At 40.7% G+C, this 21,251-nt stretch overlaps 1 protein-coding gene across 2 annotated transcripts in view; it reads left to right on the top strand.

Moving 5' to 3' along the window:
* Positions 1–19,511, top strand: part of si:dkey-51a16.9 (RING finger protein 122) — a 29,377-nt gene extending 9,866 nt beyond the window's left edge. Inside the window, exons 1-6 of one of the 2 annotated variants that reach the window (XM_060926100.1) lie at positions 394–1,476; positions 5,661–5,811; positions 6,023–6,065; positions 6,557–6,598; positions 6,824–6,906; positions 9,610–19,511. In XM_060926100.1, coding sequence (XP_060782083.1) covers positions 5,702–5,811; positions 6,023–6,065; positions 6,557–6,598; positions 6,824–6,906; positions 9,610–9,730 — 399 coding nt within the window. In that variant the 5' untranslated portion in view covers positions 394–1,476; positions 5,661–5,701 and the 3' untranslated portion in view covers positions 9,731–19,511. Of the gene's footprint in view, positions 1–393; positions 1,477–5,660; positions 5,812–6,022; positions 6,066–6,556; positions 6,599–6,823; positions 6,907–9,609 lie in introns of those variants that run through there. The other variant, XM_060926101.1, reaches the window with a different exon arrangement.
* The last annotated feature ends 1,740 nt before the right edge of the window (positions 19,512–21,251 follow it).

Below are 21,251 nucleotides of genomic sequence, written 5' to 3'. Positions count from 1 at the left end.
ACCTCCATGTTAAAACCAATACAATCAGTGGCAGATGGCATTGCAATGATAAAACATTAAATACTATGGTATAATACAATAAAAATATTTTGTCCCACATTATGTGTACAGAACCATTTTACCATCCCACATTCTCTCTCCCACCCTCGTTTCTTTCTGCTTCTTTCAGAGTGTGTCCAAGCTCTGTTTATTTTTCTGTGTAGGTCACTAGAGGAGCTAAATGACTCCCATTCCTCTTAGAACCTTGCAGAATGCAGCCGCCTGGCTGCTGTCACCTCTTAATACCCTGCAGCTGCAGAGGGCAGGAGGCTGAGAGACCATGAGTCAGAGAGAGAGAGAGAGAGAATGAATATGTGCAGCACAGGGAGAAAGGAGGGGGCGGGTGAAAGGAGAGCTGTGATGCAGACGGCAAATCACATGAGCAGAGATCTGTTTACAAACTGAGCAGGCAAGAAGTGTTCGGCACCATTATGAGCACCCAGCACTGGAGGAGAAGATCAGGAAAACGCTGGACCTGAGCATACATACACACACGTATACAAGGTGGACTCCTTTTCCCAAAACTGTCATCTTTGCTGTTCCTCTTCTCTTGCATGCTTATGGAGGGTAGAGAGCAAGACATACTGTATGGTGAAGAGGGAGCGAGCCACCACCAGCACAAAGCCACTCTAAGCTTTTGAAGCAGGTAAATTCACGCAGGAAATCAGACTGACTACGTCTGCTTCTTTGTGATCAGGACAGGAAGACTGTCCTTGGGAAAAGGACAAGAAAAGCAGGTGGAGCATGAGAAAGGTGGGAGAAGGCAACATCTGGACAAATGAATCTTTTGACCGTGTTTTGAAGGTAGACAAAGCAAAGTAGTGCCATAAGTTTAGACTTTGTACATGTGCTCACTCAGAAGAACACTGAGCACTTGGTGTTATTGTATGCGTATTCCAATGAGAAGAACGATAAAAAGCCAACATTAAACATCTCACCTCACACTACAGTCTAACTTGCCTTAAAAAATCGAGCTACCAAAGGGACTGCTTGATGTACCAAAGCTTGATGCTTGGTTTTGGAAAATGACACAGGAGCACAGTGAAAGTGAACTATGTGTTAAGTACCACATTGCATGTTTTTTCCTGGAAGAGAAGAAGTGAACATTTTAATCAGTGCCAATTTTTTAACTGGAAAAGTGTGTGACTCGACTTCAACCAAGAAAACACACTCATCCTGCCTCCATGCAAACGGGCAAGGGAATGTGGTGGGTGCTCATAATGTGTTAACCAGAGAGAGTGAGGATTTCATGAGCTGTTGCTTTGTTGTGGGAGTTTCTGCAAGCCAGAGTCCAGATTGTCGATCCGATTTTTTAAGGGGATAAATCTAACTTCCTGGCTCATTTCAACACTGTCTTTCTGGAACCCATTATTGATTGGCTGGATCAACTGAAACAACCTGGCCTCTTGTTCATGAACCTATTCCAGTGGTATAACAGTAAGTATGAATCATAACAACCCTGTCACCCCATAACACACCCCAATTCCTGTGACTTTATGTATTGTGCTAGCTGTTAGGCAAAGCATGTTATTAACAGCATCTCCAGACATGTGCTTGCTATCAATGATTTACTAACATCCTCTAATATGATTAGAAGTGAAAGCCATTTCTTGTATGACCTGAACTTGTGCACAGACTGCAGAGAGGCTCGTTGTCCCTGTATCACTCTGTGTTTTTTGTATCAAATGAATGAATGTTGTTTGGCAGCCTGTGACCTCTGATGTCAGCCACCATTGTTTCCCAAATGGTGATTCCTGCTCAGGTTGGTGAGTCCCTAAAGTGCACAGCATGCATTGAAAGTGCCCCATGTGTTTTTCTCCTCCTTTCTCCCCCATTAAACAGAGCAGATGGTGGCTTCATGGCAGACGGGGGCTGTGTCTACAGCCACTCGTATTTGCCTTTGTGTATGTACAATTGCCCAGGCTTTATCTAAGCTCTGCCAACTGGCCCACCATTCCTTCCATACATTATACTTAAGAAAAGTATAATCTGTCGCACTCTGTTTCTGTTTGTGATTTTCTTATCAGTATTGCATTCATGTTTTTTTATAAGCCCAGAGGATTTTGCAATTAATTTATGATATATGCTGTAGTGTAAATGAAGTGCTCTTTTGTCAACAGCATGATTTTATTTTTAGCTTTTTGTGTGAAGAAGCTAAAGTGGGGATGTGTAAAAAGTTAGCTTGTTCATCTTTTGTATTTGCATTATAAAAATGGATACACAGATTTGGTTAGAAAATTGATAATACAGTGACACTTCTGTAAGCTTGGTAATATTGGGAGTTAAATACTGTTGGTCTACGGTCTTCCATCTGTTAAAGTCATTTGAACGTTACTAATTGCTCCACATCTTCAACCGTAACAATCTGATCAATCTTAACAAGATTGCTGTACTAGATTGGCCGGGTTAGCGTCCAAGCACATCTAACCTGTGCTTACTGAATTTTGAAACTATAAGCTAAAATTTTAATGTGTTCATTCTCAGCATATCACTGTCCCTGTCAAATGTGTGCTAGGATAACTTCTTAGAGAGAATATACTGTGTGTCAGTAGCAACTAAGAGTCTTTTAAAAGAACTTTGACTGGAACATAAACCATGCACTCTTCATGAACGTACAATAGGATATGTAGAATCTGTAATGGTCATTGTTTTGGGGACAAAGCCAATGTCTCTGCTTCGTCTTTTACAGTCCATTCAGTAGATAATGTGAAACAGTTTATAACACATACTGTATATTGTATAGTAGGAGTCAGGCAGGACTGAGGATTTCATTCTGACTGAATCCTTTATATCTTCCCACAGTAGAGGATTTCTGTTCTGTCTTTGTCCCACCCACATGCAGAATGCATGATATATAGCCAGGGCTGATGTGGACTATTACTATATTCACAATTGGAATTTTACAGTATAGATAGATAGATAGATAGATAGATAGATAGATAGATAGATAGATAGATAGATAGATAGATAGATAGATAGATAGATAGATAGAATTAAATCCAAAGATGGCATGTGCTGATTTCTTTTGTGCTAAAATTTCAATTTTACAGTTAAAAAAATTTATAAGCTCATAAGCTACTCTTCTAAGCACCTTTTCTGTTGTGGTTATTGTACTGTATTTGCACTACTGCTATTTTGTACATTGTTTGATTTTAGAGTGTATTTTTACCCATATTATCTATCTATCTATCTATCTATCTATCTATCTATCTATCTATCTATCTATCTATCTATCCACACACACTACCAGTCAAAAGTTTTAGAACACTCCAAATTTTCCAGTTTTTTATTGAAAACTATTCAGTTTAATGTCTCATTGCACTCTGAAATGAAAGCATAGTACAAATAAGCAATTGGAGTTAAAAAAGAAATCATGGAATCAATTTATAGACCAAAATGTATTCTAAACTTTTGACTCATCAAAGTAGCCACCTTTGGCAGATATAACAGCTGAACACACTCGTGGCATTCTTTCTACAATAGAAATCAAATATTCATCAGAAAGTTCTTCCTAAATCTGTTGCAGAAGTTCCCAGAAATGTGTGGCACTTTGTGTGTGTGTGTGTGTGTGTGTGTGTGTGTGTGTGTGTGTGTGTGTGTGTGTGTGTGTGTGATTTTACACGTAAGGTGAGAGAGAAACGGCATTTCGATTCTCCTATATGTCCTGGATATATAGTGAATTGACAATAAAAATCTTTGACTTTTGAATCTTGAAAAAAAAAACAATACAGCATGCATGGCTTTCTTTTTTTTATATAAATGCTGTGATTGCTGGAGTATTTCAGTGCTGGCTATAATAAAGGCTTTAGGTCACAGTACTGCTGATCTGATTTGCCCACTTTCTACATACATCACACAGGTGATTATGAATTAAATGTATCTAAATAGAAGCTACCTCATATACACAGTGATGTTAGGATCAGTATTACACTTATCAGGACAGATCAACTGTGAAACCATTTTGTTAATGTGCATCAGCATGCCTGAATTCTATGAGTTTCCAAATCCTTAATGTAATAATTACTTGGCTCTATATACTGATGACACTTTGTCCATATGCACCCCACTCTTAATGTCATGCATAGAACCATAGGTTTCTGTGTGGGAACTGCTACAAAATACAAAGAACCCTTTCTTAGAGAGTTCAAGATCCAACCAAAAAAAGTTCAATGTGCCATTAAAGGCTCATTTCTCAGATTGCTTTACAGGCTGCAACTTTTCTTTATATATACAAGGACAGAAGCATTTCTTTTTGGTCTCACTGTATAAATCCACTAACTATAATATGAATGCATTGACATTTATATTTAACAAAGTTTATTTGAAACGAGCAGTAGATATTACATTAATATTCTACCCAAATGGGTATACCCACAGCTTGTTGTTTCCAAACAGGTTTTTCACATGTTGTGCCAGATTCTTCAAAATCTTTTGAATGTGATTTGTTTTCTGAAAATATGACTGTAGCTATGGGTATGAGATTCGAGTTCGAGTTGTGCCCCTAAGATTCAGTGTGTGGCAGTAATTACTTATTACAAGCACAGAATCACATCTTGTATCAACCCATTTAATGATGCTTACTTATACAGTAAATGAGCAAGCAGCTATGGTTGTAACAGGCGGAGCATCAGAATTAGAAAGAATTGCATTGGCCAAATACGATTTCACTTACAAGGAATGTGACTGTGCAGTTGCTCCATTTAGACAGATTAAAACACGTAAAGAGAAAAAAAGGATAAAACCAAAATAATGAAATAAAAATCAAATCAAGATGAGTATATATTTGTACATCTTTAGTGTGTGCAATCTGCAATAAGAGCAGTATATATAGAATAGATCCATAGTTCAGGAATAAAACCTCTGTGAATCCAATGCTTAACCCAAATACTATTGTGTAAAAGGGGCCTTGCTTGCAAAATAATTTGAGAACTGATGGGACAGACAGTTCTGAACATGTCAGTATGTGCAAAGTATGCAGGGTGAACCATTGTCTCAGGAAAGAAAAAAAAGGCTTTTCAATCATGAGTGTCCAGAAAGAAATGCTTACTCATTCAAGCAATTTTTTTTTTTTAGTCACCGTTCAACCAGACTCATTAGGGACACGTCTGTTTTCAGTGTGAGTGTATGTATTACAGTGAAAAGTTCATGCAACTCTCAGAAGTCCAACAGTGAGTTACAGTGTTACAGTGATATGAGAAACACAAGGACACACCGCTCCGCAGTTTATACAATATGCATGTTGGGGCCAGAGTGAACTGTACACATGAGAGCTTCAGTGCTGTGTGTGGTCAGCCAAGGGCCTTGCAGAAGCAAATACATGAGCCGCATAGTACCTATTAGCTCAGAAACAAATACTAATTTGTCATTAATACTCACAGTGAAACTGGCAAAGATTATGAAGTTCTTTTAGAATTAAAGTCTTTAAAGCTCCAATCAGGATCACTGCTAAAGCCACTTGAGTATTAGCCATGAAATTATTAAAAACAGCCAATCGGGTGTCTTTGTTATTCGCCAAAATCTTTGGTAATGCTAAAAACTAGCCGATACTATAAGTTAGTATGAATATTAACTTTAGCTATGAATTGGCTAAAAACAGAATGTGTTTGTTTGTGGCCTTGCAGGATGTTTGTGTGACTGAAGCCTACGCATTTTAGACAGCAAAATGAGCACAGATGTCACATACCCCCTCCCCCTGAACGTCTATATCATCATTCTTGGCATTGGTCTCTTCATCTTTATGTTGAGCCTCATCTTCTGTTGTTATCTGTTCAGGTAATCTTGTAGTGTTTAGTCAGTTTCACCAAATGTTCCACTTTGGCAATATTGTTTTTTCATAGACTTCAGTATAGATAAATTGCTTGCTTGCTTGCTTGTGCGCTATAGCAGGTATTTAATCTCAGTGTATCTTACTCAAGTGTAGAAAATTGCTGTGTATTTTTAAACCTTGTCATGTAATGTAAAAACATACTGTATTTATTCACAGCCTGAGACGACAGGTCACACAGGAGCAGTTTGGATACAATGAGGTACGATTTATTTTTTAGATTAATTCTCATTCTCATCTCATTATCTCTAGCCGCTTTATCCTTCTACAGGGTCGCAGGCAAGCTGGAGCCTATCCCAGCTGACTACGGGCGAAAGGCGGGGTACACCCTGGACAAGTCGCCAGGTCATCACAGGGCTGACACATAGACACAGACAACCATTCACACTCGCATTCACACCTACGGTCAATTTAGAGTCACCAGTTAACCTAACCTGCATGTCTTTGGACTGTGGGGGAAACCGGAGCACCCGGAAGAAACCCACGCGGACACGGGGAGAACATGCAAACTCCACACAGAAAGGCCCTCGCCGGCCCCGGGGCTCGAACCCAGGACCATCTTGCTGTGAGGCGACAGCGCTAACCACTACACCACCGTGCCGCCCTTTAGATTAATTTATTTTCATTATTATTTATTTTATTACTTGAGTTGTTTCAAGAATAATTAGCTTTTTTTCCCCCTTCCCTTCATAGGTTGTTCTAAAAGGATCAGAGAAGAAGTTAAGCCTCCTTGGTGTAAGTAAACACTCATAAGAACAACAACAAAAAAGATCATTACAACAAAATGAATGATGGATGTTTTGACAGAGGCCACACCTAAGCTCTGCAGTTATGCAAAATGAAGATGAAGCAAGTTAATGACTCTGGTTTATTCAAGCTTTAGGCAATTTGCAAAATTTGCAACAAAACACACTCTCTCTCTCTCCCTCTCTCTCTCTCTCTCTCTCTCTCACCCTGCAGCAGACCTGTGCTGTTTGTCTGGAAGAGTTCAGGAGCAGGGAGGAGCTCGGTGTTTGTCCCTGCTCACATGCTTTTCACAAGAAGTAAGAAAACTTCCCATGCTGCTGCACCACACAAGCCCATTCACATATCTCTCACATCTCACATATTGTTGTTTTAACTGCAGTTTTAGCTAGTTCCGGTTGTGTTCTAAATGGTTCACTTAAAATACACTATTGCCGCTTTTCCACTACCAACGCGGCTGAGTTGGGCTGAGCCGTGCCGTGCTGAGTTGGGCTGAGTCGAGCTGAGCGGGGCTATTGAAGTTGCATTTCGACTACAACCGCGCTGAACCGTGCTGGCTGGAAGTGGGTGGACACATTGGTTGGAGTTAGCGAAAGTGGGTGGACGTCACGTGCTGTCGTTAAGCAGCGCAAACAGTGACATCAGTGAGCTTTTAAGCGGTAGTCTCACGACCCGAATAGTAAACAATAAACATGGAGGACATGGAGTCGTTAGTGTTGCTGGTCTTGGTGCTGTGGCTTGTTGTCACCGACAACGCCAACAGGTACTGGCAAGAGCGTATAGATGAGGCGAGGCGCATAAGGCTTCAGAAATTCTCGTAATTCGTAATTATTCTTCTTCTGGGTTTACGGTGTTTACAGATCCCAGCGTGCTCGCGGGGCGTGTGTGGGCGTGTGAGGACACTCCTCCTCACCAATCAGTGCACAGGGGAGTGTCTGCTCACGCCCCCAGCCTCACTCGGCTCGCTTTGGCTCGCTTCAGCCCCACTCCAAAACCGTGTGAGTTTTAGGGGCTAAGCAGGGCTGAAGCGAGCCGAGTCGTGCTGTTCTTTGGTAGTCGAAACGCGAGCCGTGTCGGGCTGAAGTGAGCTGAAGCGAGCTGAAGTGAGCTGAAAAAGGGTAGTGGAAAAGGGCCATAACAGATGAACAGAGGTGGACAGTAACGAAGTACCGTACATATACTTGAGTACTGTACTTCAGTACACTTTTTGAGTATCTGTACTTTACTTGAGTATTTTTTTTTTTTTGGAAACTTATGAATTTAACTTGACTACATTTGAAAGACAAATATCGTACTTTTCACTCCACTACATTTCTATCAAGCTCCTTGCTACTCGTTACTATGAAGCAGCTTTGAAAGTGGATGTTTTTTGTTTTCTTTTATAAAACACAATTGGTTTTATTTCACAGGTGACACTGAGACAGCCGATCAATAATCACTAGGGTCACGTCACATCCATAGACTGTATAAAATCAAGTTCAGTGATTTTCTCAGCAGTATTATTTGAACACAATCAGTTGATGGCAGAACGGAAGGAGGCGGTTTTTCTGGAGAATGCACGCACTCATGGACATACCTAGAACCCAGTTTTCAGAAAGGATCAAAGATTTGTTTCAAATGTTTGCTTTGTTTGCATAAAACGAACCACATCACGGCCTACAAAAACTCGCCGTCCAACCTGCGGAAGCATATTGAGGTATATAAACGTTTAATTCCAAGAGAAAGCTTGTAATGAAGTTGTCTGTGCTTTTAGAGCTAGCGATAACGTTGCAATAGCTATGCAGTCTGTTTAGTCAAATTACTTTCTATGGATTTGCCCGCCAAGTTGCCATCGCCTTGTCCACGGCTAACGCTAACACACAGCTAGTTAACTTGGACACTGTTAGTTAGCATGTAAAAATGGAGTTACGCTAACATGAATAACATTAACTTTAGCATAATCTTGCCAAATAAACAATGTAGAAATCTTTTTTTTCTTGTAACGTTAGCTACCCAATATGATTTCGAGTTTGAAAAGAGTTTGCTAGCATGTCAGGTGGAGCTTCAGCTCTACAGGTTCTACAAGTTAGTCAGTAAATCCAGTCGGTTGCTTCAGAGTCATTAGGTTTTGTAAGCGTTGTGACAATAATACAACAATGCATTGACAGAAAATGTACTTTTAATACTTAAGTATTTTTAAAAGCAAGTACTTCAGTACTTTAACTTAAGTAAAAATTTGACTGGACAACTTTCACTTGTATTGAAGTAACATTTGACCAGTGGGATCTGTACTTTGACTTAAGTAATAAACTTGGGTACTTTGTCCATCTCTGCAGATGAAACCATAGAGGAAAAAATATTGTGTTGTTATAATTCAAACTGTTACTATTGACTATATCAGAAAAAAAAATCTGTGATCCTGTATAACTGTCTCATCATAACCGTCATCTCATCATCTCTAGCCGCTTTATCCTGTTCTACAGGGTCGCAGGCAAGCTGGAGCCTATCCCAGCTGACTACGGGCGAAAGACGGGGTACACCCTGGACAAGTCGCCAGGTCATCACAGGGCTGACACATAGACACAGACAACCATTCACACTCACATTCACACCTACGGTCAATTTAGAGTCACCAGTTAACCTAACCTGCATGTCTTTGGACTGTGGGGGAAACCGAAGCACCCGGAGGAAACCCACACGGACACGGGGAGAACATGCAAACTCCACACAGAAAGGCCCTGACCGGCCGCTGGGCTCGAACCCAGACCTTCTTGCCGTGAGGCGACAGCGCTAACCACTACACCACCGTGCCGCCTCATCATAACCCTGCTGAATATTATGAAAAACTAGGCCTGGGAATGCAAAACAACTTAAAACAAACAGAAATGCATATCAGTAAATTAAAAGGGGAAAATTACTGCAAACATCATACCTGAAGTGCCATAACACAGAGTAACTTTAGGCTATGTTACAAAGTGAAAGAAAAATAATTCTCTCTCTCTCTCTCCTCATCTCCTCTCCAGGTGTTTAGTAAAGTGGCTGGAAATCCGACGTGTCTGCCCCATGTGTAATAAACCCATCTGCAGGCTACATCCTGACCCTCCGCAGGAGGCTGAGGGCGTACAGAACCCCCTGCAAGTGTGACAGAAGAGGCACGGTGTTGGGAAGAGAAAGATAGAAGAGTCTTTCATCACATAGCACTTGTTCAGCTTCAATCAAGAACGATGTTTAAAAAATCGGTGTCACATGATATCATGGAGCCCAGTCCAATATCAACTGACATCCTTTCTACCACTTCCAAAAAAAAAACCTACTCTGCTATCCAATGTCAGTGCTTTTCACACTGAGACGAAGACGTCTTGAAAGTCTGAAAAATTTAGCCATGCAGCTAGCCTTAATTAACTTCAGGTCATATGGATGGGTGAAGAGAGAAGGATTTAAAGTTGAAATAAGTTAATAAGTTGCAAAGTACAGGGATGCAATGACAAGCATGGCACAACATAGTGTGTGTGTGTGTGTGTTTATATATATATATAGATTTTTTTTTTCCACATAACTGCCAGAGACAGAGGACACTATATTACCACAGACAAATAAGCAACCATTATTTGAACAAATTTGTCAAAACAAAGTATTTTAGTGTCCCAACCCTGGTCCAGAGGGCAATGATCTCGTAACATTTTTCATTTATTCATTCATTCATCTTCACTAACCTCATCCTAGTCAAGGTCATGGTGGCTCCAGAGTCTATCCCAGGAACATTAGCTGTGAGGTATGAATGCACCCTGGATGTTTTGCCAGGCCCATCATAATCAATCACAGGGCTCCATGCACACACATTAACACAATTATTCACTTAAAATATTTTATCTCGCCAAAATGTGTTTGTGAAATAAAACAGTGGTTCACCAAGAACCTACTGAATATGAATAACCTAATTATTACTCCTTTTTTTTTAAATGCCTGTCACTCCAGATTCAGGACCAGGTTTGGGTGAGCAGGAGTTTTTGGGCTGTCTTTAAGTTATTTTGAAGTAGTTATTTTATATTGTATACATTCCTCAATAGAGTGAAAAATTTCAGTGATGGATCAGAGCTGGTGTTTCTTATTTGTTTGCTAAAGCATGGGTTTCGTTATAGAATTAAGGGGAAATAGGACATAGTACTTGCATAGTGCTGTTTGTAATTCTGTTTAGGTTATAATGACGTATAATTTGTCTTCCATTTAATTGTATTATCAAAGCAGAAATATGGGTTCTTTTTATATAAGGTTGAATTACAAATCGAAAAAAAAAAACACTTTTCGCAGTCAAATTCAACAAATTCCTGTGGTAATTCTCACTATTTTCACAGCAATGCTCATTGTTTGTGTTAATGTGTGAACCTTGTGACTGTTGTCAACAGGACATTCCATACTGTTTATTTCAGTGAGGTCTCTGTAAGACTCCATCATATATGGGCTTCCTGACAAAACATTGATATCCTTTCTTCAAAATTAATAATAGATTTTTGTGAGAGAAGCTCACAAACAGTACAGAGCTGCCAGGGTCATTCTGTGTGGAATATTGTGCAACATTGTGTATTGTGAAGATACACACTGCTCTCAACATGCACCATGAAAAAGCAGACACACTCTTCACTTAGGAGCCCAAACAATAACTGACTGGTGGAAATAACAATCAGCTATTCAGTGAAGTTAATAGTTGGCACCATACATTATATCTGCAGTTGCAAAACTGAAAGCACAAAAGAGTTAGGTTACAAAATATCAGTGCTCAGTCAGCGTTTTAGATTTATGGAATATTCTTTATGAAATACAGATGGGTGATGAATCTGTCGGAGGTATTTTGCTATCACGGTTTTGACCCATTTGTCCCCTTAGAGGGAAAAGTCTTTGTAAATCAATACAAAGTTTGATTTGATTTTGAGACCACAAAGACAGTGGGCGTGACGGCACACTGAATGATTTGATAAATATGAAAATTATTTAAATCGCATGTTATGGCCTTCACAATCACAAGATCCCAACCCAACTGAACACCAACACCAGCTGACAGAGTATCTTGTTCATCCCTTCCGCACAGTTCCAAAAACTTGTAGAATCTGTGCCACGGTACACGAAGCTGTTGTGATGGTTTCTCGTGGGGTAACACCCTACACCCTAAGACACTTCATGTTGTTTGCTTCTTGTTTTTTTGAAAATAACAGACAAAAAATAATCCAGCATAGTACACCTTTAATATTTCGCTCTGTTACGTCGAATCACTAGCTCTTCTTTGGTAGCATGTTACTTAAATGCAGTGTTCACAGGGCTACACAACATCTTACATAAATGTAGCTAAACATCCATCCATCCATTATCTGTAGTCGCTTATCCTGTACAGGGTCACAGGCAAGCTGGAGCCTATCCCAGCTGACTATGGGCAAGAGGCAGGGTACACCCTGGACAAGTCGCCTGGTCATTGCAGGGCTAACACATGTAGCAAAACATATATTTAACAATTATTCCACGAAATCGACTCAGCTATAAGCCATGTACAACAAGATTGAGTGGAATAACTGTTTTATTCTATCCACATTCACTGGATTTTGAGAAACAGAACATTTTTATTTTTTGCAAATTCAATAAATAAAAACTTTATACAAAATATCCGACAAAATCATTTCCACTTAGAATGTAAACAAACAGGCAAAATGACAGAAGTAATTTGTGAAAAATGCTATAATAATAATTCTTGAAAAATAAAAAAGGTATGTTTTACCATGAAATAGTTTTATTCCATATTTTGTTGCTTTTTTTGTATTTTTTTTTTTTTTTGGGGGGGGGGGTTGTTTTCAAGTAGAGTTTTTATTTTGTCCTCGGTTCGTTCAGCAACATGCTCCGCCATTTTCTTCTTCTTTCAGGTTTTTTTGGTCTTAAAGGTGCATTACTGCCACTGACTGGGCTAGAGTGTGGAACAAGAGATATTTTGTGTGTTGGGGGGGACTGTATTCTTTTAGCTATTTCTGTTTCTTTTAAATACTTGATAACAAAATGATATATCTGACTTGATGTGCTCCGCCATTTAATTTTTCTCTGCTCACAGTATATGAGCTGATAGCCTAGGAGTAGAGTAGCCAATCAGAGTGTGTGATTGCTCCTATCCAGTGAATGTGTCTAGAATAAAAAGGATTATTCTGTTAGGCATAAGCTGTTTGTTTTTTGTTTTTTTCAATTTTGATGTCAAGTTAACAAATGACATTACACCAAACATAGTAAAGTGCTATAATTTTTTGTTGAACTTAGCTATGCATTATGGCTCATTCCTGGGTGCACTCACTCACTCACTCACTCACCGTTTTGAGTCAGTTGACACGTCAGACGTGTATATGACTTACAGTCTTCAGTAGAGCTCTCCATTCAGCATGGTCTTGAGTGGCCTCTTCTGCAATATTCCATAGCTTCAAGTCAGCAGAGACAGATTCCTTCCAGCTTTTTCGAGGTCGGCTACGGTTGTTCGCTCCTTCAACTTCCAGGATAGTACATCTGTTAATCCAAGAATTACTGCGTTAGACATGTCCAAACTAATGGAGACAATTGCATCTGAGGATAGTGTCAAGGCGACAGAGGTTCAGCATCCGCAGAACAGAAGACATGCTAATTCATATTCCTCTTTTGACATTGCACATCCATAAAAGCATGGCTCTTTCATTATGCTCAAGCCATTTTTGGTCATCTCTTCGGAGTGCCCAACATTCAGAACTGTATAACATGGTGCTACGCACACAACTGCTGTATAGTTGACCACGAATATGAAGTGAGATAGCTTTGCAGGTTAACAATGGCAGCAGCTCTCTAAACTTTCCCCAAGCAGAACGAGTTCTGATAATCGTTGCCAGTTCACAACCACCTCCTGGGCAGATACCATCACCAAGGTATACAAAGCTATCGACGACTTCTAGTTTCCTACCTGCCAACATTACCTCACTGCATGGTCAATTGGCTGAGCTCCTCCAAGACAACGCTAACACTTGTAACCTGGGTTTTCCATTAACCTCCCCTGCACACCGGAACATCTTTTGTGTACCCACATTTTGCAACCACTACAGAAAATTGAATTCTGGCCAACCCTTTTTCTGCACACACCACAAGGGTATTTTCCAGAGATTCTCAGTGTGTTTAGGTCATTACCAGAGATCATGACTTTGGTCTTCCTCATGTTGACTTTCAGGCCTTTTTCCTCAAGACCAACCTTCCAGCGGTTCAGCTTCTCAAGTAGTTCATCCAAGGATTCTGCGATTATGACAAAGTTATCTGCATAAAGCATCTCCCAAGGACAACCAACTCAAAACTCTCTTGATAAGGCCTCTAACACAATTATAAACAACAGGGGGCTCAAAACAGATCCTTGATGGACCCCAACCTTCACCTCGAACTCTTCACTGAGTGAGTTGTTGACCCGCACCCGACTCTTTGCACCACTGTACATGGCTTGTACCAGTTTGATAATCCATTCAGGCACCCCAACCACCCGCATTGCCCACCACAGCACTCTTCAGGGAACCCTGTCAAACGCCTTTTCAAGGTCTACAAATGCCAAGTACAAATGTTTTTGCTTGGCCAAATACTTTTCTTGTAGCTGCCTGAGGATGAAAATAGCATCAGTGGTACCTCGTCCTGGGCAAAACCCAAACTGCATTTCATTGATGTTGACATAACCTCTGATGATTTTCTCCAGCACTCTGTCAATGATCTTAAGTACCTGTTCTGTAAGCTTCAGGCCTCTGTAGTTGCCTCGAATCAATGCATCACCTTTACCTTTAAACAGACTAAGGATTATGCTTTCGTCCCAGTCTGTAGGGATCTTTTCCTCTCTCACAATAGCATTGGCCAAATTAGCTATCACACTTAGTGAGTCGGCAGAAAGAGTTTGTGCCTAAAAGGCGTATCTGGAAGCTGAAAGAGGACAACATACGCAATGAGTTTAAGACCTGTTTGCAGGAGTGTGTTAACAACATGGTAGGCGATGTTGAACGTATATGAATGTATATGCATTACATGAAAATGTCATAAAATCTGTAGATCAGTGTATACTTCCGATGTGTCACATAATGAGGATGTGGCATGCATAAAATCAAAATCCAGCACTATTATAGGATTTCATAAATATGTCCCAGCATAACAATGCCCCTGTGCACAAAGCGAGAGCCATAAAGATATGGTTTGCCAAGGTTGGAGTGGAAGAACTAGATTGGCCTGAACAGAGCCCTGACCTCAACCCCACTGAACACATTTAGGATGAATTATCCTCACCTAACATCAGTGCCTGACTTCACTACTGCTCTTGTGGCTGAGTGAACTTGACTCTTCAAAAAGCACATATGGGTGTGATTGGTTGTGTCAACATACTTTTGGCCATATAGTGTATGTTACTTTAGAAAAAAGACACAAATTGAGTTCTAATGACATCTAATGCAAGTCAGCCTGGAAAAGCAGAACTGATAAATCAGCCTTTATGACAGCTTATGCCTGTTCAAATAAGGCCTTATAAGTATTTATAGGCATGTCAGTTGTTATGAAGGAGTTTGAGATGTCATGTAGCCCTAAGTATGTAAAGTATTTCCCTTCAATTCTTAATACATAACAGTATATTGTGAGAGCCTTTTTTGAATATCAGCTTCACAAAAAACCTCAGAGGTCCAGATGTTTACATGAGCTCAAACTAGCTAATAGGAGACAGAACTTCTGTCGGTGATCCTGTTTCCATGTGATCTCTAATTGTAAAATATCAGCGCTTATTTAATTGTATGTTCAGAAAAAAATCTGCACAGGAGTTTTGAGTAATTATTTTTTACATTTTAAATGAATTCTGAACATGTTACTAATACTGTTGTTATACTCAGAGTTCTGAATTTCACAATGAATGTTTATTTACTAGCAGCATGGTGGTGTAGTGGTTAGCACTGTCGCCTCACAGCAAGAAGGTCCTGGGTTCGAGCCCAGCGGCCGACGGGGGCCTTTCTGTGTGGGGTTTGTATGTTCTCCCCGTGGCTGTGTGGGTTTCCTCCAGGTGCTTCGGTTTCCCCCACAGTCCAAAGACATGGAGGTTAGGCTAATTGGTGGCTCTAAATTGACCAATGTGTGAGTGTGAATGGTTGTTTATGTGTCAGCCCTGAGATGACCTGCCAACTTGTCCAGGGTGTACCCTGCCTCTCGCCCATAGTCAGCTGGGATAGGCTCCAGCTTGCCTGCGACCCTGTAGGACAGGATAAGCGGTTACAGATAATGGATGGATGAATTCTGAACATGTTACTAATACTGTTGTTATACTCAGAGCTCTGAAATTCACAATGAATGTTTATTTACTGGCAGCATGGTGGTGTAGTGGTTAGCACTGTTGCCTCACAGCAAGAAGGTCCTGGGTTAAAGCCCAGTGGCTGACGAGGCCCTATCTGTGTGGAGTTTGCATGTTCTCCCCATGTCTGCGTGGGTTTCCTCTGGTTTCCCCCACAGTCCAGAGACATGCAGGTTAGGTTAACTGGTGGCTCTATATTGACTGTAGGTGTGAGTGTGAATGGTTGTTTGTCTCTATGTGTCAGCCCTGTGATGACCTGGCGACTTGTCCAGGGTGTACTCCGCCTCTCGCCCATAGTCAGCTGGGATAGGCTCCAGCTTGCCTGCAACCCTGTAGAACAGGATAAGCAGCTACAGATGATGGATGGATGGAGGTTTATTTACTGTACACTACCGTTCAAAAGTTTGGGGTCACCCAGACAATTTTGTGTTTTCCATGGAAAGTCACACTTTTATTTACCAGCATAAGTTGTAAAATGAATAGAAAATATAGTCAAGACATTTTTCTGGCCATTTTGAGCATTTAATCGACCCCACAAATGTGATGCTCCAGAAACTCAATCTGCTCAAAGGAAGGTCAGTTTTATAGCTTCTCTAAAGAGCTCAACTGTTTTCAGTTGTGCTAACATGATTGTACAAGGGTTTTCTAATCATCCATTAGCCTTCTGAGGCAATGAGCAAACACATTGTACCATTAGAACACTGGAGTGAGAGTTGCTGGAAATGGGCCTCTATACTAGTCTGGCTAACGCGACTTCAAAGCTCTGCGAGCATTTGGTCTGGCAAAGATATTAAGCCCAACCGTTTCCCAAAGTGCGTGGTTGACCCGCCTCCCTGAAATGCCTCAGTTTGCTACTGGTCGAAGCCAGAAAAGGCTGTGACGAAGCTTAAACCAATCACTTCACTCTTTCCTCTGACGTATGTGACGCGACGGGGCTAACTGGTAGATTAAACTCTTACCGAAGCCAGTCGGGAGCAAGGCGAAAACGTCCTTCCTTTCAATAAATACCTCCAGGGCTGCTCTTTGCTCCGTTTTCAATGAGAACTTGCTCCATGTTCATAATGTTTCTAGTGAATGAAGCGCTTCCGGCATAGATTCTGTAAACAATCTATGGCTTCCGGTCGCAGTTCTACTACGTCACTGCCTTGAACACGCCTCTACCCAGGGCCGTTGGAGATGCTCAAAGTTGATTGACTCCCGATTTTTCGGGAGCTTGGAAGAGCTGTAGATAGCTTGCTGAGCTCGCAACAGGCCCTCGTGTTGTGTCACGCTTAGGATGGGCGGGCCCAGGCTACCTCTATACACCTATGTAGATATTGCACCAAAAACCAGACATTTGCAGCTAGAATAGTCATTTACCACATTAGCAATGTATAGAGTGTATTTCTGATTAGTTTAAAGTGATCTTCATTGAAAAGAACAGTGCTTTTCTTTCAAAAATAAGGAAATTTCAAAATGACCCCAAACTTTTGAACGGTAGTGTACATCTAAATAGCTCAGTAGAAACTGTGAACATGTCATTTCCTGCCAGACTGATTTCTTTTTAATGGCACAGTCATGGTCTGTGTGAACACACTGAAACTGAGTCAGAATTATAGTAGATTAGGATCTCTGTATTGTTGCATGCTTACCGTCCATCTGAATGAGAACACTGCACATACTCTACATTAAACACAACACGAAATGGTCTGACTCTTGTACCCATGTGTTCTTTGTGGCAATGGCAGACAGAAGTGAGATTTTTGTGTGCTTTGTTCTACACAGAGGAAGTGAGCATATGCCTGAACTACACAGATCTGTGGGGAGATATGGCAATGCTGCTCGCTACAGCATGTTGCAGCTCATCTCATGTACAGAAGGTGCCAGGCTGTAAGTGTAACAAGAGAGAAGGGTGACAAGACCACAGACATGTTCAACCAAGAGTGTCTAAACTGTACTAACATTACTTTCATTGTACTGTATAAGTTATACTTCATAGGTTTTTATTTGTACTTACGCACATAAGTGATCTTGATTCAAACTGAATTTTAGGGTTAGATTAGCTCTGTGAGATATTATGAAAGACATTTTGAAAATCAAATCAGACTTTAAATCTGTTTACTTGCTTTGTCTGAATGATGTTCATTAACTAAAAAAAGTTATATGTGCCCTCGGAGCGGCACGGTGGTATAGTGGTTAGCGCTGTCGCCTCACAGCAAGAAGGTCTGGGTTCGAGCCCCATGGCCGGCGAGGGCCTTTCTGTGTGGAGTTTGCATGTTCTCCCTGTGTCCGCGTGGGTTTCCTCCGGGTGCTCCGGTTTCCCCCACAGTCCAAAGACATGCAGGTTAGGTTAACTGGTGACTCTAAATTGACCGTAGGTGTGAATGTGAGTGTGAATGGTTGCCTGTGTCTATGTGTCAGCCCTGTGATGACCTGGTGACTTGTCCAGGGTGTACCCCACCTTTCGCCCGTAGTCAGCTGGGATAGGCTCCAGCTTGCCTGCGACCCTGTAGAACAGGATAAAGCGGCTAGAGATAATGAGATGAGATGAGATATGTGCCCTCTGCTGACCAGAATCATTCCCTACAGCTACACTGTGCCTGGGAAAAGCTAAATTAAAATCATCTGGGAGCCATTGAGAACTACTTGAGCAATTTTTTCCATAGTGAGAAAGAAGTTGGAGAAAGCCTTTTCTTAGCTTCATTTGTGAATCATTTGGAATTAAAGTTGTAGCCAAATAAATAAATCTAATTAAAATAAAATGTCAACAAAATTTTTGTTATATTTCATCATAGGGTAAAGACGATGATTCAGAATAACCTTGTATTGGTTTCCAGTGAATCTTCCATCTAAGGGGATAAATAAACCCAAACCATGGTAGCAAATTACCTTTCACTGCACAAAAGAGCCACCCATTTTCTTTTAATTTGTCTCTTAATTTGTGAATTGCAATGTGCTATAACATATACGCTGATCAACCATAACATTATGACCCCTGATAGGTGAAGTGAATAACATTGATTATCTCATTACAATGGTATCTGTCAAGAGGTGGGATATACAAGAGGTGTATTAGGCAGCAAGAGAAAAGTCAGTTCTCAAAGTTGATGTGTTGGAAGCAGGAAAAACAGGCAAGCATAAAGAGCTGAATGACTTGGACAAGGGCCAAATTGTGATGGCTAGATGACTGGGTCTGAGCATCTCCAAAATGGTACATCTTGTGAGGTGTTCCTGGTATGTAGTGGTTAGTACTGACCAAAAGTGGTCCAAGGAAGGACAACTGGTGAACTGGGGACAGGGTCATGGGTGTCGAAGGCTCACTGATTCACATGGGGCATTAAGGCTAGTCCATATGGTCCAGTCCCACAGAAGAGCTACTGTACTGTAGCACAAACTGCTGAAAAACTTAATGCTGACACCTTTCTGTTTTAGCCAGCATTAACTTTTTCAGCAGTTTGTACTTCTGTACACAGCAAAATATTTGCAAGGGGACAAAATCAACCTGAATAGAATAATATTATATAGCATATGAACCATCAAATTGTGTAATGTAGTGTATTTTGCATCAATAAATTGGTGCATTGTCTTGTGACAGTGATACCAATAATGAGATATGCTATGAATATGTGTTTATTCCTTTCTTTGACACTGTTAAGATTAATCTTTGGGGCACACCTGTTACTTTGTTTTTCATCACACACAGGGTGTTCCAACTAGCACACAAAACTCTTATTGTGTATTTTTCTACACCCAAGGTCAACTTCTAACTTGGCAGCGCTCTGAACTCTTGTTTCTGTTTCTATGCACGTCATTTGTCTGCTGGTATATCTCAACCAGTTGTAGAAGAATATGTGTTTCTTTATTTGAATTAACCAATTATGTTCAACTCACCACACCCTTATATGTGAATATATACTCATGTTTGACTTAGAATAAACCAAGAAACATCTCTGGACTGGTCTCTGTGTCAGTGATGTCACTCCCGTATCCGTGAGGAAACCAGTCACTGAGCGGCAGACACACATGCATTATTAATTAATTTAATCTTCTATTCTTAAAACTTGGATGCACACAATTACGGAACCTAACAGACACTGCATGCCATGCACCAGAAACAACACCACAACATTTATTATGGTGTGACTCTGTTGGGTGCCTGATGGACAGCAGTGAACCAGCCCTTTCACTTTGCATCATTACTATATAGTTCTCATCTCATTATCTCTAGCCACTTTATCCAGTTCTACAGGGTCACAGGCAAGCTGGAGCCTATCCCAGCTGACTACGGGCGAAAGGCAGGGTACACCCTGGACAAGCCGCCAGGTCATCACAGGGCTGACACATATAGACACAGACAACCATTCACACTCACATTCACACCTACGGTCAATTTAGAGTCACCAGTTAACCTAACCTGCATGTCTTTGGACTGTGGGGGAAACCGGAGCACCCGGAGGAAACCCACGCGAACACAGGGAGAACATGCAAACTCCGCACAGAAAGGCCCTCGCCGGCCACGGGGCTCGAACCCAGACCTTCTTGCTGTGAGGCGACAGTGCTAACCACTACACCACTGTGCTGCCCTACTATATAGTTATGATTGAATATTATCAAATATAAGTACTAAATCAGGAGTTCTCAACCTTTTCTACTTTAAGGCCCACCTATTCATACTTGTAATGAGTCAGGGTCCATTAAAAACGATCCCCAATTATTTTGGCTCATCTATTCTACTAGAGTCTAATAATCTATTGTCAAGTGTATTAATGGGATACAACATCACTTCCTGTTACAGATGGGAACCCAGGAATTAAATAAATACAATAAAAACAAACTGTTTTTAATTGTAGGAATTGTATTTAAAACTATATGGATGTGCCAGAAGCCAAACAATGCATGCAGGGCATTCTCAGTCAAAAGGGATTAATAATCCAAAAGTGGATCAGAGGTGGACAAAGTACCCAACTTCATTACTTAAGTCAAAGTACAAATCCCACTGGTCAAATGTTGGACAGTCAAATTTTTACTTAAGTTAAAGTACTGAAGTACTTGCTTTTAAAAATACTTAAGTATTAAAAGTACATTTTCTGTCAATGCATTGTTGTATTATTGCCACAACGTTTACAAAACCTGAAGCAACCGACTGGATTTACAAAATGAACACATGCTGTGCCATCATGGCGGTTTAACATTAAGCTACCTAGTCAGTGAGGCTCCACCTGACATGCTAGCAAACTCTTTTCAAACTCAAAATTATATTGGGTAGCTAACATTACTAAAAAAAAGAAAGATTTCTACATTCTGTTTATTTGGCAAGATTATTCTAAAACATTTCTGAAAGGACTTCAGATA

This window comes from Neoarius graeffei, chromosome 7 (assembly GCF_027579695.1).
Source record: "Neoarius graeffei isolate fNeoGra1 chromosome 7, fNeoGra1.pri, whole genome shotgun sequence".
NCBI classification, from domain to species: Eukaryota; Metazoa; Chordata; class Actinopteri; order Siluriformes; family Ariidae; genus Neoarius; species Neoarius graeffei.
Note: the sequence above shows the minus strand (reverse complement) of the source record. Positions and strands in the feature narration are given on the sequence as shown.